The following is a 19,524-nucleotide window of genomic DNA, read 5'->3' as shown; positions in this document are numbered from 1 at the left end:
CTGGACACTCCACTCAAGGTGCTTTAGAGGTAATGGGGACTCCCCTCCACCACCACCAATGTGCAACACCACCTGGATGATGCGACGGCAGCCATAGTGCACCAGTACGCTCACCACACACCAGCTCTCAGTGGGGAGGAGAGCAGAGTGATGAGGCCAGTTCAGAGATGGGGATTATAAGGAGGCCATGATTGGTAAAGGCCATGGGGAAATTTGGCCAGGACACCAGGGTAACACTCCTACTCTTTGCAAGAAACACCCTGGAATTTTTAATGACCACAGAGAATCAGGACCTTGGTTTTATATCTCATACTTTTTAAAATGTCATCGTCACCACACTGGAGGTCTCCCATCCAGGTACTGACCAGGCTCACCCCTGCTAAGCTTCAGTGAGTTGCTGGGTGATGTGTCAGAGCCGTCCAAGAGCCCCAGTTCGCAGAGCTCCGTGACACAGAGGAAAAGCTCAGCAGTGTTATTCTCCAGAACCAGCTACAGTCAGTAACCCGGCATGGCTCCTTATGCTACAGCTAAGAAACTGAAATTCTGGGCTTTCTCCTCAGTCCCAGAGTCCTGAGCAGTGTGCCCCTTGGCCCTGTTTGTCTCCGAGTCCAGTTTTGGATACAGGAGGGAGAAACATGATGCAGGGGTCTTCCTACTCTGCACCCAGTCCCTGGTCTTCAAGGTGAGTCCTCCTGGATCCAACTTCTGAAATCTCTCCTGGAGTCCTCCCTTCTTCCAAAAGTCTGTGGTTCACACTGACTGGGGCTTTCTGAAACCCTGTTATCAACTGGCTCCCCAGGGGGGTTGGGAGTGTCTCTGTGATGGTTTGGGTGTGGGCAGAGCTAACTGGCTGGGGCTCATTCAGGAAATGGCTGTGCACAGATGGACAGGTGTAACAACGCATTGTTCATTTGCACCATGGTCTAAGAAGCCCCCCTCTTGACCACAGACACGGTCAAACCTGTTTGCAACCCATATGGCACCTCTGAATGCTGTCGTAATTGTCCAGTGTCTGTGCTCATGGGGCCGTGGATCAGGGCAATAAACGCAGAGGATAAGGTGCAAAAGCTCAACAATAGGGTGTCACTGGCACATCAATGCAATTTAACCTCAATACAGCCCTCAACACCTGGTGCCTCCACACCCCTTCTCTGCACCCTGCGACACAGACAGGAAGTGTGTTAGTTCATAAATCGCACGGGTAAGTGAATACTTATGAATTATGTTTCCAGGACAGCATTTCCTTCAGACGAACAACAAAAATAAAAAGTAAGTACTTTCGGCTTGATGGTGTCGATTGATGCTTACTTCAAAGCAAAATTCCTGTTTAAGTTCTGGAACTGAAAACAAATAATTCTGGAAATCTGGTTCGGAGCACAATAAAATTCCAAATTCCGAATAAACACATATTATTTTGGAACAAGTAATAGGTTTATTCCATGCTGAACAGAGAAGAAAGGAAACACAACGTTTCGGCTGTGGAGCCTTCTTCGGGTGTGAAGAAGGCTCCACAGCCGAAACGTTGTGTTTCGTTTCTTCTCAAAATGTGATCAGCATAATTTTACTCAGTGAGATGACTATCAATAACAACCTGCCTCAAAAGTTGGCATTAATCAGCCTTATACCTCTACTCAACAAGCCTGCTCTGGCTTCTTTCATATGCACGAACTGATATCGCCAAATGAATCACAGATTCATCATAAATCATCACCCTTTTGTAGCATCTAGGAGATTGTCCTCCGTGTGGGCAATCAAACTGCCCTTTCAGGGGCCACTGGTGACCATAAATAAGCTTAGAGGTCTCCCTTGATGCCCAAGTATAATTTCTTAGTTGTTCCTGTACTACATTCATTCCTATGGTGATTTCTCTGTAACTGATTAACCTATTCATGAATTGTTCTATGCGGTTCAGTATATCGGGTTCAGACACAGGCGGTCCCTATTCATTTGGTGGAAAGGCTGAAATAGAGAAAGCGTGATTTTCCTGCCATCAATGTTCTCCAACTACATGTGCAAATCCTCTCACTTTCATCAAGTTGTGGCCTTGTGAATTAAACTGTCAGGGCTGCAAATGTTCTTTCTTCCAACACTGTTGAACATGTACAGTATAAATTGATAGCTAGGAAAGAGGACACATGCCGTCATATTTTATACATGCATACCACAATACCTAATAAAATTTTTACATACATTCTAATAAACTGTTGATGGGCATGAATATGTTACAATTTTAAGTGCTTGGTGTACAGTATGCATATTTATTCAGGTGCCAAGACATTCAATGTGAAAACACAGTTGCACTATGACCATGTTCTACATTGTATCATCACAGAAGCTGTTTTGATACGCAGTGAAGCAGATCCTCTATACAGGAAGATCTCCACAGAATCCAATCATCAGTATTAAAATCTGAATGCATTTTTATCAAAGCCAGCACACATCAGTGCATCATGCTCAGTTTCAATAATGGACAAAAAAGATATCTCTCTTCTTGAGCTTAACAGCACACATAAAAGTGACAGAAAGATTTTCTGGCACAATGTAGAACAGCTGGTGACAAAGGCATAATCTAAGAGCCATTTTTAATTCCCCAAGGCAAACGATATAATCATTTCAGAACAAATTACCTTCATTGAGCTCTGATATGCTTTTAGTGCTTGTGTGATGGGTGAGTGAATCTGATTCTTTCACATAATTGTTTTGTGCCTTTTTAAGATTTGCAATAGAGGCTTAACATTCACTACTTGATCCGAGCAGTGATATGGGAATGGTTGTGATGCTCAGCACATAAAATAAAGATTTTGAGGTTACTCAGTAACAAGAAAAAAAAACAGAATAAGATCAAATAAAATAAATATAAAACAATTTATTGATCCTTCACATTACTCTTATCAGAAGTTCCTAAACATGATAGTTCTCCCAATTAGTAATTTCCATTCAGAGCACTCCAGAATTGTTTAATTTTCTGAGCAGGAATGATATCATTTGGTTTATTTAAAACAGTATAAACTACTCAGAATGAAATTCAATGTAAGTACTATTGTACCATCTAGTGTTTTACTTCAGTAGCACATACAGTATCATCTACTGTTCAATCTACAGTAACTACTACATAGAACTATTTTAGTTTGTGCAATATAATCGCATCCTTTTGGCAATTAAGATGTGACTGAAGTGACCACGTGACTTGCTGAGGTTGTTCCATAGGTACTGAGTTATTTCAACATAAAATGAATGGCTTTACTTGAATATGTGAATTAAGGTTTTCTCAATTAGTTTGAATTAGTAAAGCAAGCAAACACTACCAAAGTGTACACAATATCAAAGAAAAGTGTGCAATATTTTTTGTCCACAATTTATAAATTGACACTTATGCTAGTCAGGCTTCAGGCTTTTCAATTGCTTCATTGGAGATATGGAGATTTCTGTAATGTTTAAATCCCCCCAGTCTCTTGTGTATGTTGTATTATGTTTTGACCTTGTAATTTGCACTATGTGTATCCTGTCTACAATGTCTATGTCAGTGTCCTGTCTGTATTTGCACCATGGACCAGGAGGAACGATATTTCGTTCCACTGTATACTTGTATATGGCAAATAAACGTGAACTTTAACTTGATGTTTGATTTTGGAGCAATTTGTTTTCTTGAAATATTAGTAAATGATGAATTAGCAGTAGTACAATTATTTGATTTATGATGATTGTGTGGTGTCTTCTTTATGTATTTAGGAATGCTATTCGATTCCCCCTTAGTAATGACCTGGCGTCCCATTAGCAGTAATGCTGTTTAGTCCATCTTTGGTGTCCAATAGTTCTAGCTGTGGAATTTGGACTTTTCCCTCCTACACTGTTCCAAAACCTGGGCTCTTGTATCCCGCAACACTCCTGTTTCAATATCATCCAGACAATGCATTGTGCATCTTTCTCCACAAGCTTTTTCCAACCAGGAACATTTTTCAGTGTTAAATGACATATGTGATACATGTATTGAGCACAGACTCTAGCTTATACTGACTGATCCTGATTGTCCTCAGCTTACGTCTCAATGGCATTATGGATTAATGTACATTTTTGTTCTTCAGTTCTGTGAGGATGAGACACTTTGATGTGATTGGTCACTCTTGGCTCAAGACAAAAAATACACATAGTTGTTTTGTTTATTGTTTAATCAGATTGTGTTAACCTAATATTAAGACTTAGATTTAGATCAGATCGGAGCAATTAATGCAGAGATACAAATAACTTCAAAGGGTTCACAAAATTCTCACAACTGCATAGTTTCCTCTATTGATAGCTGGGTAATGCACATTACTTTTGCCTCTCTTTGGCTGACCCTTTTCCATGTTGGGTTTTGACTGATAACAATGCTGATTAGTGGTCTTTCAGCTAGGCCCTAAAGCATCTTTAGTGATTGTTAATTCTACCTTCAGTTCTTTTACTTCAGGTAGACCAGACTTGATTTCTTTATTTTCATTCATTGGACTTTTAAAAAAATGTTGGCTTTTACAGAGCTAAGGCTGTATATCATTAGATATGTCCTCCGAATCCTCTTTGTTGAATTAGTCCATCTTGAACGGACACCTGTTTCTGTCTTCAAATTGTTCTCTGTCTCATTGCTCACTGCATCACTTAAAGCGGAACTGCAACACTAGTTTTTTATTTCTATTATATAGTTTAAACTAAGAAGACTGGTGCTCTCTCACTGAGCCCTTGGGATGCATTTATTAACTCCTGATTCAATTCTCTGGCATTTGTCTTTATCGTTAGTCAGATCTGACATTCTCCTCATTTCAGGCAGGGACACATTATCTTTTCCTTCTAAGTAACTCCTAAGACCAGGATTGATGGTTTTTATTAGTACATGCACCACTTCCTGCTGCTCTTTCCGAAAGTCCACTTTCAATCTGGCGTGTCAAGCTTGTAAAACATAGTATCTCACTCTGACTGGTATTACCAGTTTGATCAAAGATTTTGACATTTCTTTTACGAGTGAATACACTTGAGCAGACTTCATCTCATTTCACAGTTACTGTATTTGATTTTTTTAAAATGCGGTAATGCCATTGCCTCCATTTTCTTTGAATACTTTTGTTCTGTTTCAATTCCCTCCTTACTGAGAACTGTCAGTGACTCACGCTGGTTAATCACATTTTTATTTGCAACAAAACAGACATTGCTAGATCCTCTAGTTCACTTTCAATTACTTTCATGTAGATAATGATGTACTTTACGGAAGCTTATTAGCGCCGTGGGGGAAAATATTTTTGTGTTTCTACAAGATAAGGGTTGTGTTTAAACGAGAGCCCTTTGGCGTTTGTATGAGATTGCATTAAAACGCAAGAATTTGTTAACAATACTGTTATTGGTGGTCAGATGTTGAAGCTCTAAGCTCAAAAACCCTCAAAAATCTTTTAGACTATGTATATGTCAGATACATTTACAGTCAATTTGGAATAACAAATCAAATGCAGAAAATGTGTCACTTGAAGGGAGAAGAAACTTTATTATCTGTGTCCGTATGCACAGACATGACTGTAAAGAGATGGGGGAATGCCAAACAAAAAGAAAAACGCTACACAACCCATTATACAGTTTGTACATTGTTGGCTTACTGTTTAGTGTTACCAACAATAACAATAACAGTAAGCCAACAGTAGGTATAAATCTTAATGTCACATCATCATAAATGTATGTTTAAAGAGTGGGCAAAACCTATGTGCAGTACATGTTTCTGCAGTTTCACGTAGAATAACGTTTGGAAATCCATGTCATTTCTGCTTTTCAGACAAACGGAGAAAACGACACCCGCTTAACAGGGGACTGCTCACTGAAACAGTGTTCTGTTTCTTGTAAACAAATGACAGTACATGTGCTCCAGCTCCAGATTCATTTTTTTAAACAGAATAGAATGTGATGGTATTCATCTGATGCTAAACTCAAAGCTTATTTGTACAGGACAATATTACTACATACATATTGATATTGTAACACTTCAGGGTTCACGTCGGCCCCCCTACCGTTGGGGATTTGAACCCAGGCCTCTGGCATCACTCCACAGGGACCCAGCCTCTTGAGCCAAAGGGAACCTTCCCGTTGGCCCAGCGGCTGCGGTCCCTTCTCAGGGAAGGGCGGTGACGTCACCGCTCTGGTAAGCCGGCTCTCACAAGCAATGGAGGCCGTATGCGTTACAATATAGTAGGCATGATTGCTCATTAATTATCGCTTTCGACGCAATTTTATCTTGTGTAAACACAAAAAGTTTCTCATTTAAAGGCAAAAAAATCTATTTTTTCTCCCTGGCGCTAATAAGCTTCTGTAGTTTTAAATGTAATGTATTGAACTATTTTCAATCAATATTGTGGGAGACACATTGACAATAAAGTATTGCAAGTGATTCAATCCAACATGAAAATCGGGGAGCTCTTTGAATACATCACAAGAGAAAATGCAGACCTTCTTGGGCAACTTGGTACAGCATGTTTTGGATACATGTAAAATCAAAATATACTGATCCAAATTCAAAGTTCTCTCTCCATTAATGAAAAAAAATAATTCCATCCACAGAACACTTTAACCGCATAACAGTTTCTACCAAACAAGCTGAACCCAGGGGCATTAAATATGTTTGCCCTTGCCTCACCAGTCGGGCTTGTGCTGGATTGTGAGTTATACTTTCAACTCCTCCCGATTAGGAGTTGAAACATCGGTAGTCCTGCTCCAGAATGAATACGTTCTCAGAGAGGTTCTGTTTTTAAATAGGAAATGCTGGACCGTTGATGACAGAATTCTGCGACTACACCGGTGACGCAGAGAGATGAGACTGCTGTCATGAAGTGATGGCGGACTTGTGTTCATGTCCTCCACAGCACGTCCTCCCCAAGACTTCTGTGTTAGATCACCCAGTAAAGAAAAGAGACACCTCCAGGGTAGCATGACCCACTGTTACCTATGAAAACAACAGCACCAGCGGTGGAGTGGACATGTGTGACGTCATGCTGAGTTTCCACAGGGTGGGGCTTTGCACTAAAAACATGAAATGTTTCCGTCTGTTGCCAAAAGGGGGAGAGGTCAATTATTTAATCACGCCCAAGATGCATGAAACGCAAAAGATGTACCGATAATGAAATAAAATGTAAAACACATTTAATGATAATGTAACGCAACGGGGGCTCAGGCGGGCGCCCTTGCCGCATCTGGTCGGCCCCTGCACCCTCGGGGGCTCGAACCCGGGACTTCCGCATCTCTCTGCAGCGACCTAGCCCCGTGAGCCAAAGAGAGATCTCTCCACAGCCCAGTAGCTGTGGTCCTGCTATCACAGGGAAGGGCGGTGACGTCACCCGCTCTGGTACGCCGGCTCTTACACAGCGCCTGTCGGCCGTAAGCGTTACAATAATTAATGTGTTGGGAAATGGGGATGTTTGTGGTCTTTGGTTGGTGTTTGAAGAGTACAAGTGTATGAATTTCACAAATAAAACACAGATTAGATTTTGTGCAACAGACAGTTGGAGAGTAGGCAGAGACTGAGAGTTAAAAGAGCTCTTTGCTAAAAACTTTTTTATATTAGATGTTTGCCGACTGAGAAGAAAATAAAACTGGTAACTGTGATCCAACATCTTCAAATTCAAAACATCGGAAACCCGATGTCAATTTTCATTAAAACTAAAACATGACAACACACAAGTTTCATAAATCATGTAACTGTTGTATCGTTGGCTTGCAGGGTCATGTACTCTAAACTCCTAAAAAAAGCCTCTGAACTGGTTAAAGGGTTAATTTCTAACAAAACCAAATGTCAGTCGAGTTTAACTGTAAACCGCTGCCTTTCCCTCGAGTTCCCCCCACCACGAATTTCATTATATACGACATACAGTATCTACGTATAGTTTAAAAGATTTCACATAGGGTGTGATGACGTAGACGTGTTACGGGGTGTTTATTTTATTCTAATGTAATTTCTGCCGAATGTGCTGATGAAGCTGAACGCTCCTCGAATCTGCGAGTGTGAAACCCCAGGCAGCGGTCCTGTGGGCTATAAGAGGGTCGTGACGAGAGTTGTCCTTCCTCAGTGCTGGGTCGGAGTGGGAGGTGAGTGTGTGGATGTCTGTGGCTCCTAACATGCGGACGCATTGATTAGTACTGTACTTACTAGCAGTATTTTTATATTGTCCCTGACAAATGCATACAACCTGTGAAGGGTTAAGTGTAGCCCGCCCACGTGTAAAGACGGTTTGTGATTGAATGTTTTTTTTTTTCATTCGTGGAGACTTGAAAGTTCTTCGAGAGTCATTATTTCAGTCACTTAGCACGTCTTTGTACATTCCTATATTGTAAAGGAACAAGCAATAGGTTTGTTCCATGCTGGAAAGAGAGGAAAGTAAACGCAACGTTTTCGGCCGTGGAGACTTCTTCAGGTGTGGACATTTATATAATGTAGAATGATTTATGTTTGTCGTAGTTGGTTAGCAGTTGTAGTATTTTAGTTATGGCCTAGATAATTTATTTAATACGCTTCCTTTTTAGAGGAATAAAATCTCGACATTTCGAGACTACGATTTTTTTTTGCAGCAGCAGATAACGCCTGCACTACTCCAACAACTGATGCACAGCATTTAGAAGTAAATCTTACTTAATATTTTTTGTTTAATTCTAGCATAGAGCACACATCGGTAGACCTGTTTTGTGGACATGTGTTCGGTGAGGGGGGTTTAAAAAAAATCAGTTACCCGCAGTATTGCTCGCGCGCCTTCCTGCCGGTGTTGGCAGAACTACAACTCCCGGCATGCTCTGGGCTCACGCCTGCGCAGGCTTGCCATGCGACAAACGTGCCCGCCCCCCCCCCCGTGTTTTGTTTACTGCGATGCAGTCTAGTTTCTCTTCCTTTCTTCTCCCGTTTAGTCACTTTGAAGGAAGGGTTTGGTATCATGGCAAGAGGCGGGGTTTTCGGAAACGTGTCCGGGGAGGGAACGCCACAGCAGCTGTCGGCATCTGGGAACAGTTGAGACGGCGCAACGTGATGTGGCTGTAACGCGCATTGCTGGTATGTATATTGGCACGCCGCTATGCTTGACACTTTCATTTTGCACGTGTGCACAAAAGATTATAAGCTAGTCGTGCCGGATCAAGTCTTGGGTGGTGTGTTCTTGGCTCAGACCGCAGTTCCCGTGTACAAGTGCAGTGTAACTGCAGGGGTGATCTGTTTTCAAACCTTAAAACCACATTTCCGGTATCGACGGAAAGACGTGTTCAGCTGTTGGAACCTCTCTCTTCGGGTGCCGGGCAGAGTGTAAGATGTTATGAAGCACAGGAGAGCGAAAGAGCTGCGGTGGTTCGGCACAGATTAAGCAAGAGTGTCCAAATGAAGGGGAAAGTGAAAATCTGAAATCTCTAGGGGACTGGAGAGGATTTAAAAAGAATTACCAAAGGTCTGCACCTAGTCTCAGTCCAGACTTTTACATGGGCCTGCTGCTGAATAGACTGAATATTTGGTCAATTTCATGTGGCATTTAGTTTCTATGCGTAGTGAGTAAGTGATCTTGGAAATGGGAGTAACGTTTTTTGTCTCTTTGCAGTAAAAATGGACTGGACATGAGGTGCTGAAATGCTGTTTGAAGGTAAGATTTGGTGAGGGTTGAACAGACTAATGGGGGTGGGGGGGCTGAGCTGTGAGTCGCTGGGTTGAAATTTTATGTGGGATACTGCTGTTGTACCCTGGAGTGAGGTACTTCGCTCAGGTTGCTGTATGAGAAGGCTCTCATTTGACTGAGCTGATAAAGGATCATAAAAGTACAGGTACAATGAGCAGTTGATAAGATGGGCTTTAAAATTAGCTTTTTTTTTTTGCAGTGCACAGCTTTGATTCCTGTCCAGTGCAGTGAGTGAACCGTGAAGAATTACAGGAGGTATTGACCGAGTTTCTAGATCTTGTTGCATTCAACGGTTGCTTTAATGATGACTCTATCCCGAACCTGACTTCATATCTGATTGACAGTCTTATATGGATCTGACTTCTGAATCGCAACCACTTTTTTTTTTTGCCATTTGAAGTACGGGGGAAATTGTGTATGACTATTTTTTTTGGTCTTTTGCTTTCCCATTCTTGACAGTGTAATCATGTATGATGTTAGGAATTTAAGACCTTGCTTGGAAAGATTTGAGATTTGCACAATGGGATAAATCATTTTCACCCTGTGGGTCAGAACATTTGTACCACAATTTTAGGGTAGTTCACTTTTGGAGACCTCTTTATTTGATTGTAGCTTTGTGGTCTGACCTTTTAATAAAGCATGGAAAGGTAGTGGGAACAAACGGTGGCAAAATGCCGGTGTTCTGTCAGTTCATATAACTAGTATAAAGCCATTGTCCGATCTCCCCTCTTTTTGTACTCTTTTTTTTTTAAAAAAACTGTTTTTTTAACCTAACTGTAGCAATGTATCCCTTACATATTTCAGCTACATGTTTTATTTTTTTTACCCACAGTAAACTGTTTGGGAAAACAGTAGGATTCTGCAAAACGGGTATGTACACTTTTTTTAATTTTAATCTTGTGCTTTGGTTTATTTGTGGTCTCATTAATGATGAATCTATCCCGAACCTGACCTAGAACTGATTGATAATTCTTTTCGGATCTGACTGCTGAAATTTGACCACAGGTGCTGCTTGGATTAATTTTTGCTTGATCGATGTGGCTTTTCAATGTGGATTTTTCTTTTGCAGGTTGCTGGCATATTGTATCTGGTGTCAAAGGTATGGGAACTTGCTTAACATGTACTGTTGCAAATCGAGATAGACCTCGGTAGTCTTAGACTGCTGGTGTGCAGTATATAAGAATGACTTAAAGGACTCCCCTCTGTTCCTCTGACACATAAACTGGCAGCTTGTTTGATGACCTCCTTCAACCTGATTTTAATTCATACTAGCCATAGCACCTGACGCTTTTAGATCTTAATTTCTTTTGAAGTAAGAAACACCTGTAAGACCTACAGGAACCCAGTTCCAGAGGACTAGAGTTGCCTATTCTTACCCTAGCCTCTTAAGTTGATTGGCCCATTTGGTGATTGAATGTGTTAAAGGCAGACTTCTTTATTTTAATAGGATCTGCAACGATTGAATGTCCACATTTGAAGATCTCTGGATATCCGAGGGAAACAAGGCGATGATGCTAATTGGCGAGATGCGATGGTTTATAGCCACTTCATGGCTTTGAAATGTTAAGGCAACTACAGGCAATAAACATCTAACTTGACTTAATTGATTCTGGTCCACCTTTTCTTATTTACAGAGTTTTTGTGTTTTACACATCTTTGCTCCAGATAGATCTGAGGGTTAAGGGGGGGCCTGGATTATGTTCCCCCAGATGGCACCTGGCCATAATGAATGTCAAAGCCCTGGCTACTACACAATAGTGCTGATATTATGAATCTACAGAAATGGAAATGTTTGCCTTCTGGATTTTGAAGGGCTGCTTTTGTTGATCCCACTAGTGCAGCTGAGAGTACCTTGCCTGAAGCTAAAGCTTTAAATTCTTCATTTTTAATGAAGACGCTTCTAGGAAAATTAAGAGTCCCTTAAGTGAACTGGAAAGTGGGAGCTTGCTACTGAAGCTATTGTCAGGGGTAGATCAGTAAAGTCTAGTTGCATGCTGAGAATTGCATTTTGGATGTGGAGTTATTTTTTAGCTGTACTTTATTTAAAAATGTCCTTGGAACAACTAAGATTTCCATTCTCTGGTCTATATACTCAGGAGAGATCGGAGTATATATTAATTTGACAAGATAAAGCCCAAAGTATCCAAGACTTGAAAACCCAGAGTTTTCCCAGGCTGTCTACAAACCCATACACTGGGTTTTCTTGGACATTATCCACTCTGGAAGCAACATCCTATGATGCCAGGTAGAGGAGAGATGACTGTAGATTTGTTAATGCGATTAAAAGTTAAACTTGAGTTCTAGGACCTGATTGCCACCACTTCACTGCTGTGATGGGGATTCTGCAGGTAGGAGTGTTTAGTCCAAGTACTCGGAGGGCTCTGCAAGGTCTCCTGCAGATTGATTGCTAATGTTTGGGTGCCTGCAGGCTTGCAGTGAGAATGAGGGGTTTGCCGATGTGATCGGTGCTACCTTTCCTGTAAAGTATGGTAGAGTCTGCATCATACCAGAAGAGTTGGTGGTGGGATGAATGAATCGAATGAAATGCTTGTTCGCATGCATACTGCGATACAAAGACATTAAGGAAACATCAACAGTGGCAGCAGGAAGATAACCCTTTAGTGGACAAAACTAGTAGAAAATGGGTGGATGGAGTTTGGGGGGGGGGGTTATAACTGCTACTTCATTTTAAGTCTTTCTATTTTTAGCAAAATAGAATATGTTCTGCAGCTGGAAAAAGAAATAGAGTACAGTATTATACATGGGTGGTCCAAAATTCAAGAGTGTAACCTGAACTGTGGATGTGATATGATCTGCGCAGTGGTGGACACATACACCCTGTGATAACTAAAGGGACTGCAGTGACCCCAGCAGGAACGTCTGGAGAGTGGGTGGAAGTTGGAGCACCTGGAGGAAACCCAGTTTAATTTGGGGAGAAGAGGGAGAAGGTACCCCCATTTCAAGCGGAGGGCAGCCAATTATGATGCTCAAAACCTGCAGCATTTCTTGATGATTCTCTTGCACCTTGTGGGAAAAATCTTTGGGGATGTGGGTTTCACTTCAGTTAATGTGTGATTACTCTGCAGCACCACAGATTGCAGGTAAAATGCAAATGTATTGTGGAGCTGCCATCTTGATTATTTGCAGCCTTCTTTAATTACAGGGTACTACACAAATACTGATAATGGGAAAGCAGTTATCTCTTCAGGGATAGGCAAAACTATTATTACTGTGAATTTCAGGCTTAATAAATACCGCTGCTCTCCTGTACAAGTTGGAGTTGTCCGATACCTGAGTCGGTGAATTGGTTACCCCTATGCCTGTTGCCACTTGACCCTTTTTCAGTTTCTGACATATGAGGTTTTGTACACCGGGAGAAAGGCCGCTTTCTGTTCTGTTACTCCAGTTCACTTAAGACCGTGATGGTACCCAGACACTGGAGAATTGCTGATGTTGTACCTGTCCATAAACTGCGTGAGAAAACGGAGTCAAGTAGTTACAACTCTCTCATTCAGGTCCATAAAATAGACCCATAATTATAGTCTTCTATTACATCCAAGGTAATGGAAACCACTGTAAGAAATAAATTGAGGTACTGCTTATTTAGATATAAAAACTTAGGAAATAGCATGGATTTAGAAAAGGTAGGTCTTTCCTATCCACCTTTTTAGAGCTCTTAGAACAAACAACTGCAATGAATAAACACAGGGTATATGATATGGTGTATTTAGATTTTCATAGGTATTTTGGCAAAGTTCCTTATAAATATTCTCTAGGCATTCCAAAAAAATGTATTTGGAAGTTTAATGATAATTAATCTCTTGCACTTATATAGCAATTTTCTGAACTCTCCCCTCAAAGCACTTTATAAGTAATGGTGACTCCTGTCCACCACCACCAATATCCAGCCCCACCTGGATGATACACCAACATGCTCACCAGCTATCTGTGGAGAGAAGAACAGTGTGATGAAGCCAATTCGTAGATAGGAATTATTAGGAGGCCATGAAGGCTAATGGGAAATGTGTCCATACTCTTTTCAAGAAACACCCCGGGATTTTTAAATACTACAGAGAGTCGGTTTTATGTCATCCAAGGGACAGTGCTTTTTTACAGCAAAGTGTCCTCAGCACTATACTGGGGCATTAAAACCCACACAGACCACAAGGTGAGCGCCCCCTACTGGCCCCACTAACACCTCTTCCAGCAGCAGCCTCAGTTTTTCCCAGGAGTCTCCCATCCAGGTACTGGCCAGGCTCACACCTGCCGAGCTTCAGTGGGGCTGCCAGTTGTGAGTTGCTGGATGATATTACTGATGGCATTTGAGTACAGTTTGAGTAGAACACAAGGTACGGATAAAGGGTGAATGCACAAATTCACAAATTTAAATGCCAGTACCTGGATGGGAGACCTTCTGGGAAAAACAAAGGTTGCTGCTGGAAGAGGTGTAAGTGGGGCCAGCAGGGGGCGCTCACCCTTCAGTCTGTGTGGGTCCTAATGCCCCAGTATAGTGACAGGGACACTATACTGTAAAAAATGGTGCCATCCTTCAGTCGAGACATAAAACCGAGGTCCTGACTCTCTGGTCATTAAAAATCCCAGGGCCTTTTTCAAATGGGTGTAACCCCGGCATTCCGACCAAGTTTCCCATTGGCCTTTACCAATCATGGCCTCCTAATAATCCCCATCTCTGAACTGGCTTCATCACTCTGCTCTCCTCCTCACTGAGAGCTGATGTGTTGTGAGTGTACTGGTGCACTATGGCTGCTGTCGCATCATCCAGGTGGGGCTGCACACTGGTGGTGGTGGAGGGGAGTCTCCATTACCTGTAAAGCGCTTTGAGTGGAGTGTCCAGAAAAGCACAATATAAGTCTAAGCAATTATTATTACAAATTGGGGTGATGGAATTCTTATCTAAGAATGGGCACTTTCAAATCCTCCTTTTTTTACTCAAACTTGGAATTGTTAAACTTACTGTTTAAATGTATACTAGTTGCTTTTGTTTTATTGTATAGTGCCTTGAGATGATGAAAGTCTGTTATATTGCGTCAGAGTGATGAAAGATGAACAATATTGTCCTCACCTGCAGGAGTGTATACTGTACATGTGTGACTGTATGCTACAATGATTTGGGAGCTACAAATATTGATGCCTTTTACACTTAACCTTAGACCTCAGTCAGATTGTTAGATGTCTTGATAATTCCCGTGAATTATCAGTTCATTAATGCTTTTCTGTGCCGTCGTGGAAAACGTATCACCACAGCCGCCCGTCCGGAAACCCCAAAACGTGCTTGTGTTGAGTTTGTTTTTGTGAATGAACTGCTTTTGCCTTTAACGGAAAAAAACAAAAACAAAATTAAAATTCGTAGGCGATATCGCATTTACACTGCCCCGACATGTGATCGAAAACGTTTTACACGTTTAAATGCTGTTGAAGTACACACGAGCGGGGGATAAGAAAACGGTTAAAAGAAATACGATTGAATTATTCTGAAATTATTCACTTTTCCTCCCGCGTTTGCGCACAAGTCCTCCGGGTTTCGCCCGGCTCCGCTGCGCTTAGCAACAGTAACAATAGAAAGCACCTCGGTTTCTAGGCGACGCGCTGAAGGGGATCCCCTGACCCACCCGCCGCGTCAATCGCCTCCAACGCATCTCCCCTCTTTGTTCTGAGCGCCGCGTTCACGCCGAGTTCAGCGGGGACGCGCCCCTCGGCGGCCCAGGCCCCTCCCGTCATTGATGGAGCGGGTAGCCCCTCCCCCCTCCCCGCAAGCCCCGCCCCCGTCCCCAACCCCTCGTGGTTGTCAGGCTGGAGCCGGCCGCTCTTTCCGCGAGAAAGCCGAGCCCGTGCGCGGCTGTGCGAGAAACCCCATCGATACGACCACACTCGCAGCGTGAGCGCGGCCGCCATTTTACACCATCCTGTGGAGTGGGGAGCAGAGCTGGGTCTGCGCTGTGGAGCTGCACGCCTTTCTCCTTCTTTTTTTTACACCCTTCCTTCCGAAAGAATACATTACCACACGGCTGAGTGATCCATCGCCAGGTAAATATGTGCGACGGCGTGGGGGCGGCGGCCGCCTGGAAGTTTTGCGGCTGGTACTTTTGTTTTAGCAGTGTTTTCAAACAACGTGCCTCCGATTCTGGATGGTGTCTCCACACCGGCTTTTTGAAAATGGACTCCAGTTATGTGGCGGCACGTTGACCAGCTAGGCCTTTGCACACCCGATCGATTTTTTTTTTCCCCCCTAACAAGCTACTGTGGGAAAGCATGGCGTTTTGTCCTGCAGTGTTGGCGTTGTGTAAGTTAACGAGTAGTGCTTGTGCCGCGTTTCTATTTTCGCCCACAGTGCTTGGGATCTGCACATTTCATTCATAAGGCCCCCGCGATTTCCCAAACCCAAAAGCTGAAAGGAGTGGGGGGGGGGAGTTTTCAGACGGATTTGCAAGCGGGGACGGCAGCGGTTACCGTGACATTAAACCGGACGGCACCACGTTGGGTGCCCAAAAAGGTGCTTTGTGAGACGCGGTGTCATTTTTTCCCCTTTCGCCGTTAAAACACTCCCTTTTACTCCGGTTCCACATCTTGAAACTTTGAAGGTGCTCTGACGTGGATGGCGAACTCCTGCTCCCATTTTGTTTTTGTTTTAATTTCCCCGAGGAAATCAACCCTTTGCCGGCTAGCTTGAACCTAGCTGTGGCGATCCCGTTTTGCAGCCGCGCCATCACCGTACGATGGCCGTAGTTGAAGCCGTGCTCGGCGGTGGTGAGCCGGGGAGCCGCCGCTGGCCTAAAACACGTGTGCTCTGCAGCCGGAGCCCAGCAGCCCGCACGGGCGTGGAGGGGCTTTGTTCGGCTCCTGCCTCTCGGCTCCACGCCGAAAGGCGGGAAGGCTTTGTGAAACCTTATTTGCGATAAAAAAAACGCAACCTTGACGGCGATCCAGCGAGAACCCCCAACTCGGATCGTTGGATTTTGCACTTTCTATTTTGTTCCGAGGCGCACCTGGCGTCCGTTTAGCGAGCAGGCGAGAGGGCATGCGCTGGGGGGGGGCGCTCAGGTGTAAAAAGCGTATAAAATGTTTTGAGAACCGGTGTCTGATCGCAGTAGCCCAGCTACACGCATGTGACCTGCTCGTAAGGGTGCTGCCGAGAGCCCTCGGTGTCTTCCATGTGCATGCTTGTGCAATGTGACAAGATGATGATGTATGCCCCTTGCTTTCTGATATTCTGTTGCCTTCGGCTTTGGATTTATTTGGCTCATTGCATTTGCACAGATTTCTGGAGACATGGCAACAGAACATATTAATGGAAACGGTACAGAAGAGCCAATGGACACCACCGCTGCAGTTACCCATTCTGAACACTTCCAGACTTTATTAGAAGCTGGTCTACCACAGAAAGTTGCTGAAAAACTAGATGAAATTTACCTAGCGGGTAAGGCGCACTAAATTCCTTTCTGAAAAAAAAAACAACCGTTTTCTCACTTTGTTTGCAGTTGTTGGGTGTGCAGAGGACATGATAGTTATTTCTATTTGGGATGGGCATTGAGCCACTCGAGCAACTTTTTTGGTCTGCTAACAAAATGGGTACTGCAGTGATCAAGTACATGTCACCATTTTTTTTTGTTTCCAGTTCCAAATGTCTAAAGGTGTCGCACACACACGCGAGGTGCTTGTTTTTTCGAATGCTGACCGGTGCTGAAGTGCCGTGTGTTTTCAAATGGCACTCGCCGGTCAGGATCACACAGTGTCGATGTGTGAGTACAGTGTTCCGGAGCAGGACCATTGCAGTGAGGTGTCTGGAGGGGTGTATTCTGCCAGATGGGCTCAGGGTGGAACAATAGCAGCAGCTGTGCAAGGCAGGGACAGGTGATGTGGAGCCTTAAAGCACATCTTGGATATGCTAATTGCCGACATTAGTTTACAAAGCATCTGTTGTGATTAGGCAGGCCATGCTCTTGTCAGATAAGTAAATTGCAGACAGTTTATTCTTCAGACTCCTCGAAGCTGTGACACATCCCTGCCATGTTCGTTGCTCTTTTTCCCTCTTTTGAGTTGATCCTCTTTGTAAAATGAGGAATTATTCTACCTCACTGTTTTGTGTGCGCCGTTTTTTAAAACTGACTGGTCTATAACTTTGCAGCCGTGTTAAAAATCTTCCCGTTTTACTGTGAAAACGTTCCATGTCCGAATGCCCGCTCTGTGACTGTGATGCAGCTACTGTCCACATGATGCTACATATATACTGTCCTTGAGTAACTCTGTTACAGTGATGGTTTACCGCTAAGATCTGACTGGACAGGTGCTGTTGTGAGCTTCTCTGATGTGACTTTCTCTAGAATGCTAACAGGATCCCTCTTTCCCAGGCCTGGTATCTCACAGTGACCTAGATGAAAGAGCAATTGAAGCTTTGAAAGAGTTCAATGAAGAAGGAGCTCTGCAGGTTCTACTTCAGTTTAAGGACAGCGATCTCTCACATGTTCAGGTAAGTACAAGGAGGTGTAGTTGGAAGGTCTGAAGTGGAGTAAAAGCAAGAAATTGTGACTTAAATTGTTTTATGATGTGTTTTCTTGCAGAACAAAAGTGCCTTTCTGTGTGGTGTAATGAAGACCTACAGGCAGAGGGAGAAACAGGGGACCAAAGTGACAGAAGCCAGTAAAGGACCAGATGAAGCAAAAATAAAAGTAAGTCCAAATAAAAGAAACTTGAGAAAAGCAGTTTTATGTTAAAAATTGTACAGTGGTCGCACTTTTAATTCAGTCACATATGTCAAGACTTTGTGCTTGTGGTTCTCATTGCTTCAGCGTCTGGTGGGTTTCATTCGGATAGGAAGCTTGGTTACTTCAGTATACCCTTAACTGAATGAACAGTGTGATTAGCCCTTTTACCCATCTCCTAGGCGTTTCGGGATACTTAGAAATACCTGTAAATTTAATGCTTAAGTAACGTGGATGAGAACGATCAAGCATCGTTAATTCCACACGCAGCAGGTAAGAGCAATCCCTGTTTGGGCTGCGGAGCTGTCTGCCTGTGAAATCTTTTCACTTTCCAGTGTGGTTTTAATCTCTGTTCCTTTGAGACTTGCATGCTGGTGTAGCTCTCTGCTTCAACAACTAAAAGTTTTAGTAAGTCGCCGTGAGAAAACACGCAGCTGCAGCAGCAGCAGATGCTGGGGACAAATTAGTCTGAACTGTGAAGTCCTGGCCTGGTTGCTTACTGTGTGACAGAGGTTTATGACTGGAGTACAGGCGCTTCTAGTGCCTCAGCACTATGCTGCTCTAAAGGGCTGTAGTTTCAGTAGTAGCACCTTGTGATGAATTATTTCAGATAGGGAAGTGCTTATGTTTTAATATAGGTAGAGTATAGTGGCTAAAAAGTAGGTCAGTCCAGTGCATTTTGAAATATACTATTTTACTATCCAGTGCCGATTGCTGTCATTATAGGAAATTTGAGAACTTAGTAGAGTAAGAGGAATGATGCTTTGGGTGAAAATGTAGGTAATATCTAAATATAATCAAATAAATCAACTGAAATTACATTTTGTAATTCAGTGCTTTTTTTTCCAGTTTGGAGTAGTGTAGGGACTACTAGCCTGTGTAGGTAAGAAATGTTATCTGGGTTCCTTTTGATGGCAAGGTGAAGACTCTGTAACAGGTAATCTGTTTGAGTGCACTTTCATATTTATGGATGTGTTGCAGACATTTATTTTAAAAACTGACTGCAGGCTGGTTTTACCTTCAAAGTGAAGAAATTGACTTGCATCTACCATCCACATCCTGACTCCTCCAACCCAGGCTATTTAAGCAGCTAGGAAGAGAACCTGAAACTCCATTTAATTATCCATATGGAAATATTATATTGGAGTGGGATCTTCTGTGTA

At 42.9% G+C, this 19,524-nt stretch overlaps 1 protein-coding gene, 1 long non-coding RNA gene and 2 other non-coding genes across 11 annotated transcripts in view; all 4 read left to right on the top strand.

The window, feature by feature from the left end:
• The first annotated feature begins 7,959 nt into the window (after positions 1 to 7,959).
• LOC148675401 (uncharacterized) lies at positions 7,960 to 11,247 on the top strand. 2 transcript variants are annotated; one of them, XR_015935519.1, is made up of 7 exons: positions 7,960 to 8,085; positions 8,896 to 9,037; positions 9,570 to 9,611; positions 9,844 to 9,899; positions 10,477 to 10,514; positions 10,714 to 10,743; positions 11,092 to 11,247. It is a non-coding gene; the product is annotated as an uncharacterized LOC148675401 (long non-coding RNA). The 2 variants fall into 2 exon arrangements; XR_015935520.1 differs by lacking the exon at positions 7,960 to 8,085 and adding an exon at positions 8,107 to 8,411.
• LOC148675403 (small nucleolar RNA SNORD50) lies at positions 9,941 to 10,014 on the top strand. Its single transcript, XR_015935612.1, has one exon. It is a non-coding gene; the product is annotated as a small nucleolar RNA SNORD50 (small nucleolar RNA).
• Positions 10,567 to 10,639, top strand: LOC148675402 (small nucleolar RNA SNORD50). Its single transcript, XR_015935611.1, has one exon. It is a non-coding gene; the product is annotated as a small nucleolar RNA SNORD50 (small nucleolar RNA).
• Positions 11,248 to 15,520: 4,273 nt separating the features above from the next.
• syncrip (synaptotagmin binding, cytoplasmic RNA interacting protein) overlaps positions 15,521 to 19,524 on the top strand; it is a 10,236-nt gene continuing 6,232 nt past the window's right edge. For 2 of the 7 annotated variants that reach the window (XM_088626720.1, XM_088626719.1), the window contains exons 1-4: positions 15,523 to 15,689; positions 16,920 to 17,079; positions 18,011 to 18,129; positions 18,221 to 18,328. In XM_088626720.1, the coding sequence (XP_088482846.1) occupies positions 16,932 to 17,079; positions 18,011 to 18,129; positions 18,221 to 18,328 (375 nt within the window). In that variant the 5' untranslated portion in view covers positions 15,523 to 15,689; positions 16,920 to 16,931. Of the gene's footprint in view, positions 15,690 to 16,919; positions 17,080 to 18,010; positions 18,130 to 18,220; positions 18,329 to 19,524 lie in introns of all 7 variants that reach the window. The other 5 variants (XM_088626717.1, XM_088626718.1, XM_088626722.1 and 2 more) reach the window with 5 other exon arrangements.

The sequence above is a fragment of the Lepisosteus platostomus genome, chromosome 3 (assembly GCF_059453375.1).
Source record: "Lepisosteus platostomus isolate fLepPlt1 chromosome 3, fLepPlt1.hap1, whole genome shotgun sequence".
Taxonomy (NCBI): domain Eukaryota; kingdom Metazoa; phylum Chordata; class Actinopteri; order Semionotiformes; family Lepisosteidae; genus Lepisosteus; species Lepisosteus platostomus.
The sequence above is the reverse complement of the archived record's forward strand: the minus strand, read 5'-3'. Positions and strand labels throughout refer to the sequence as shown.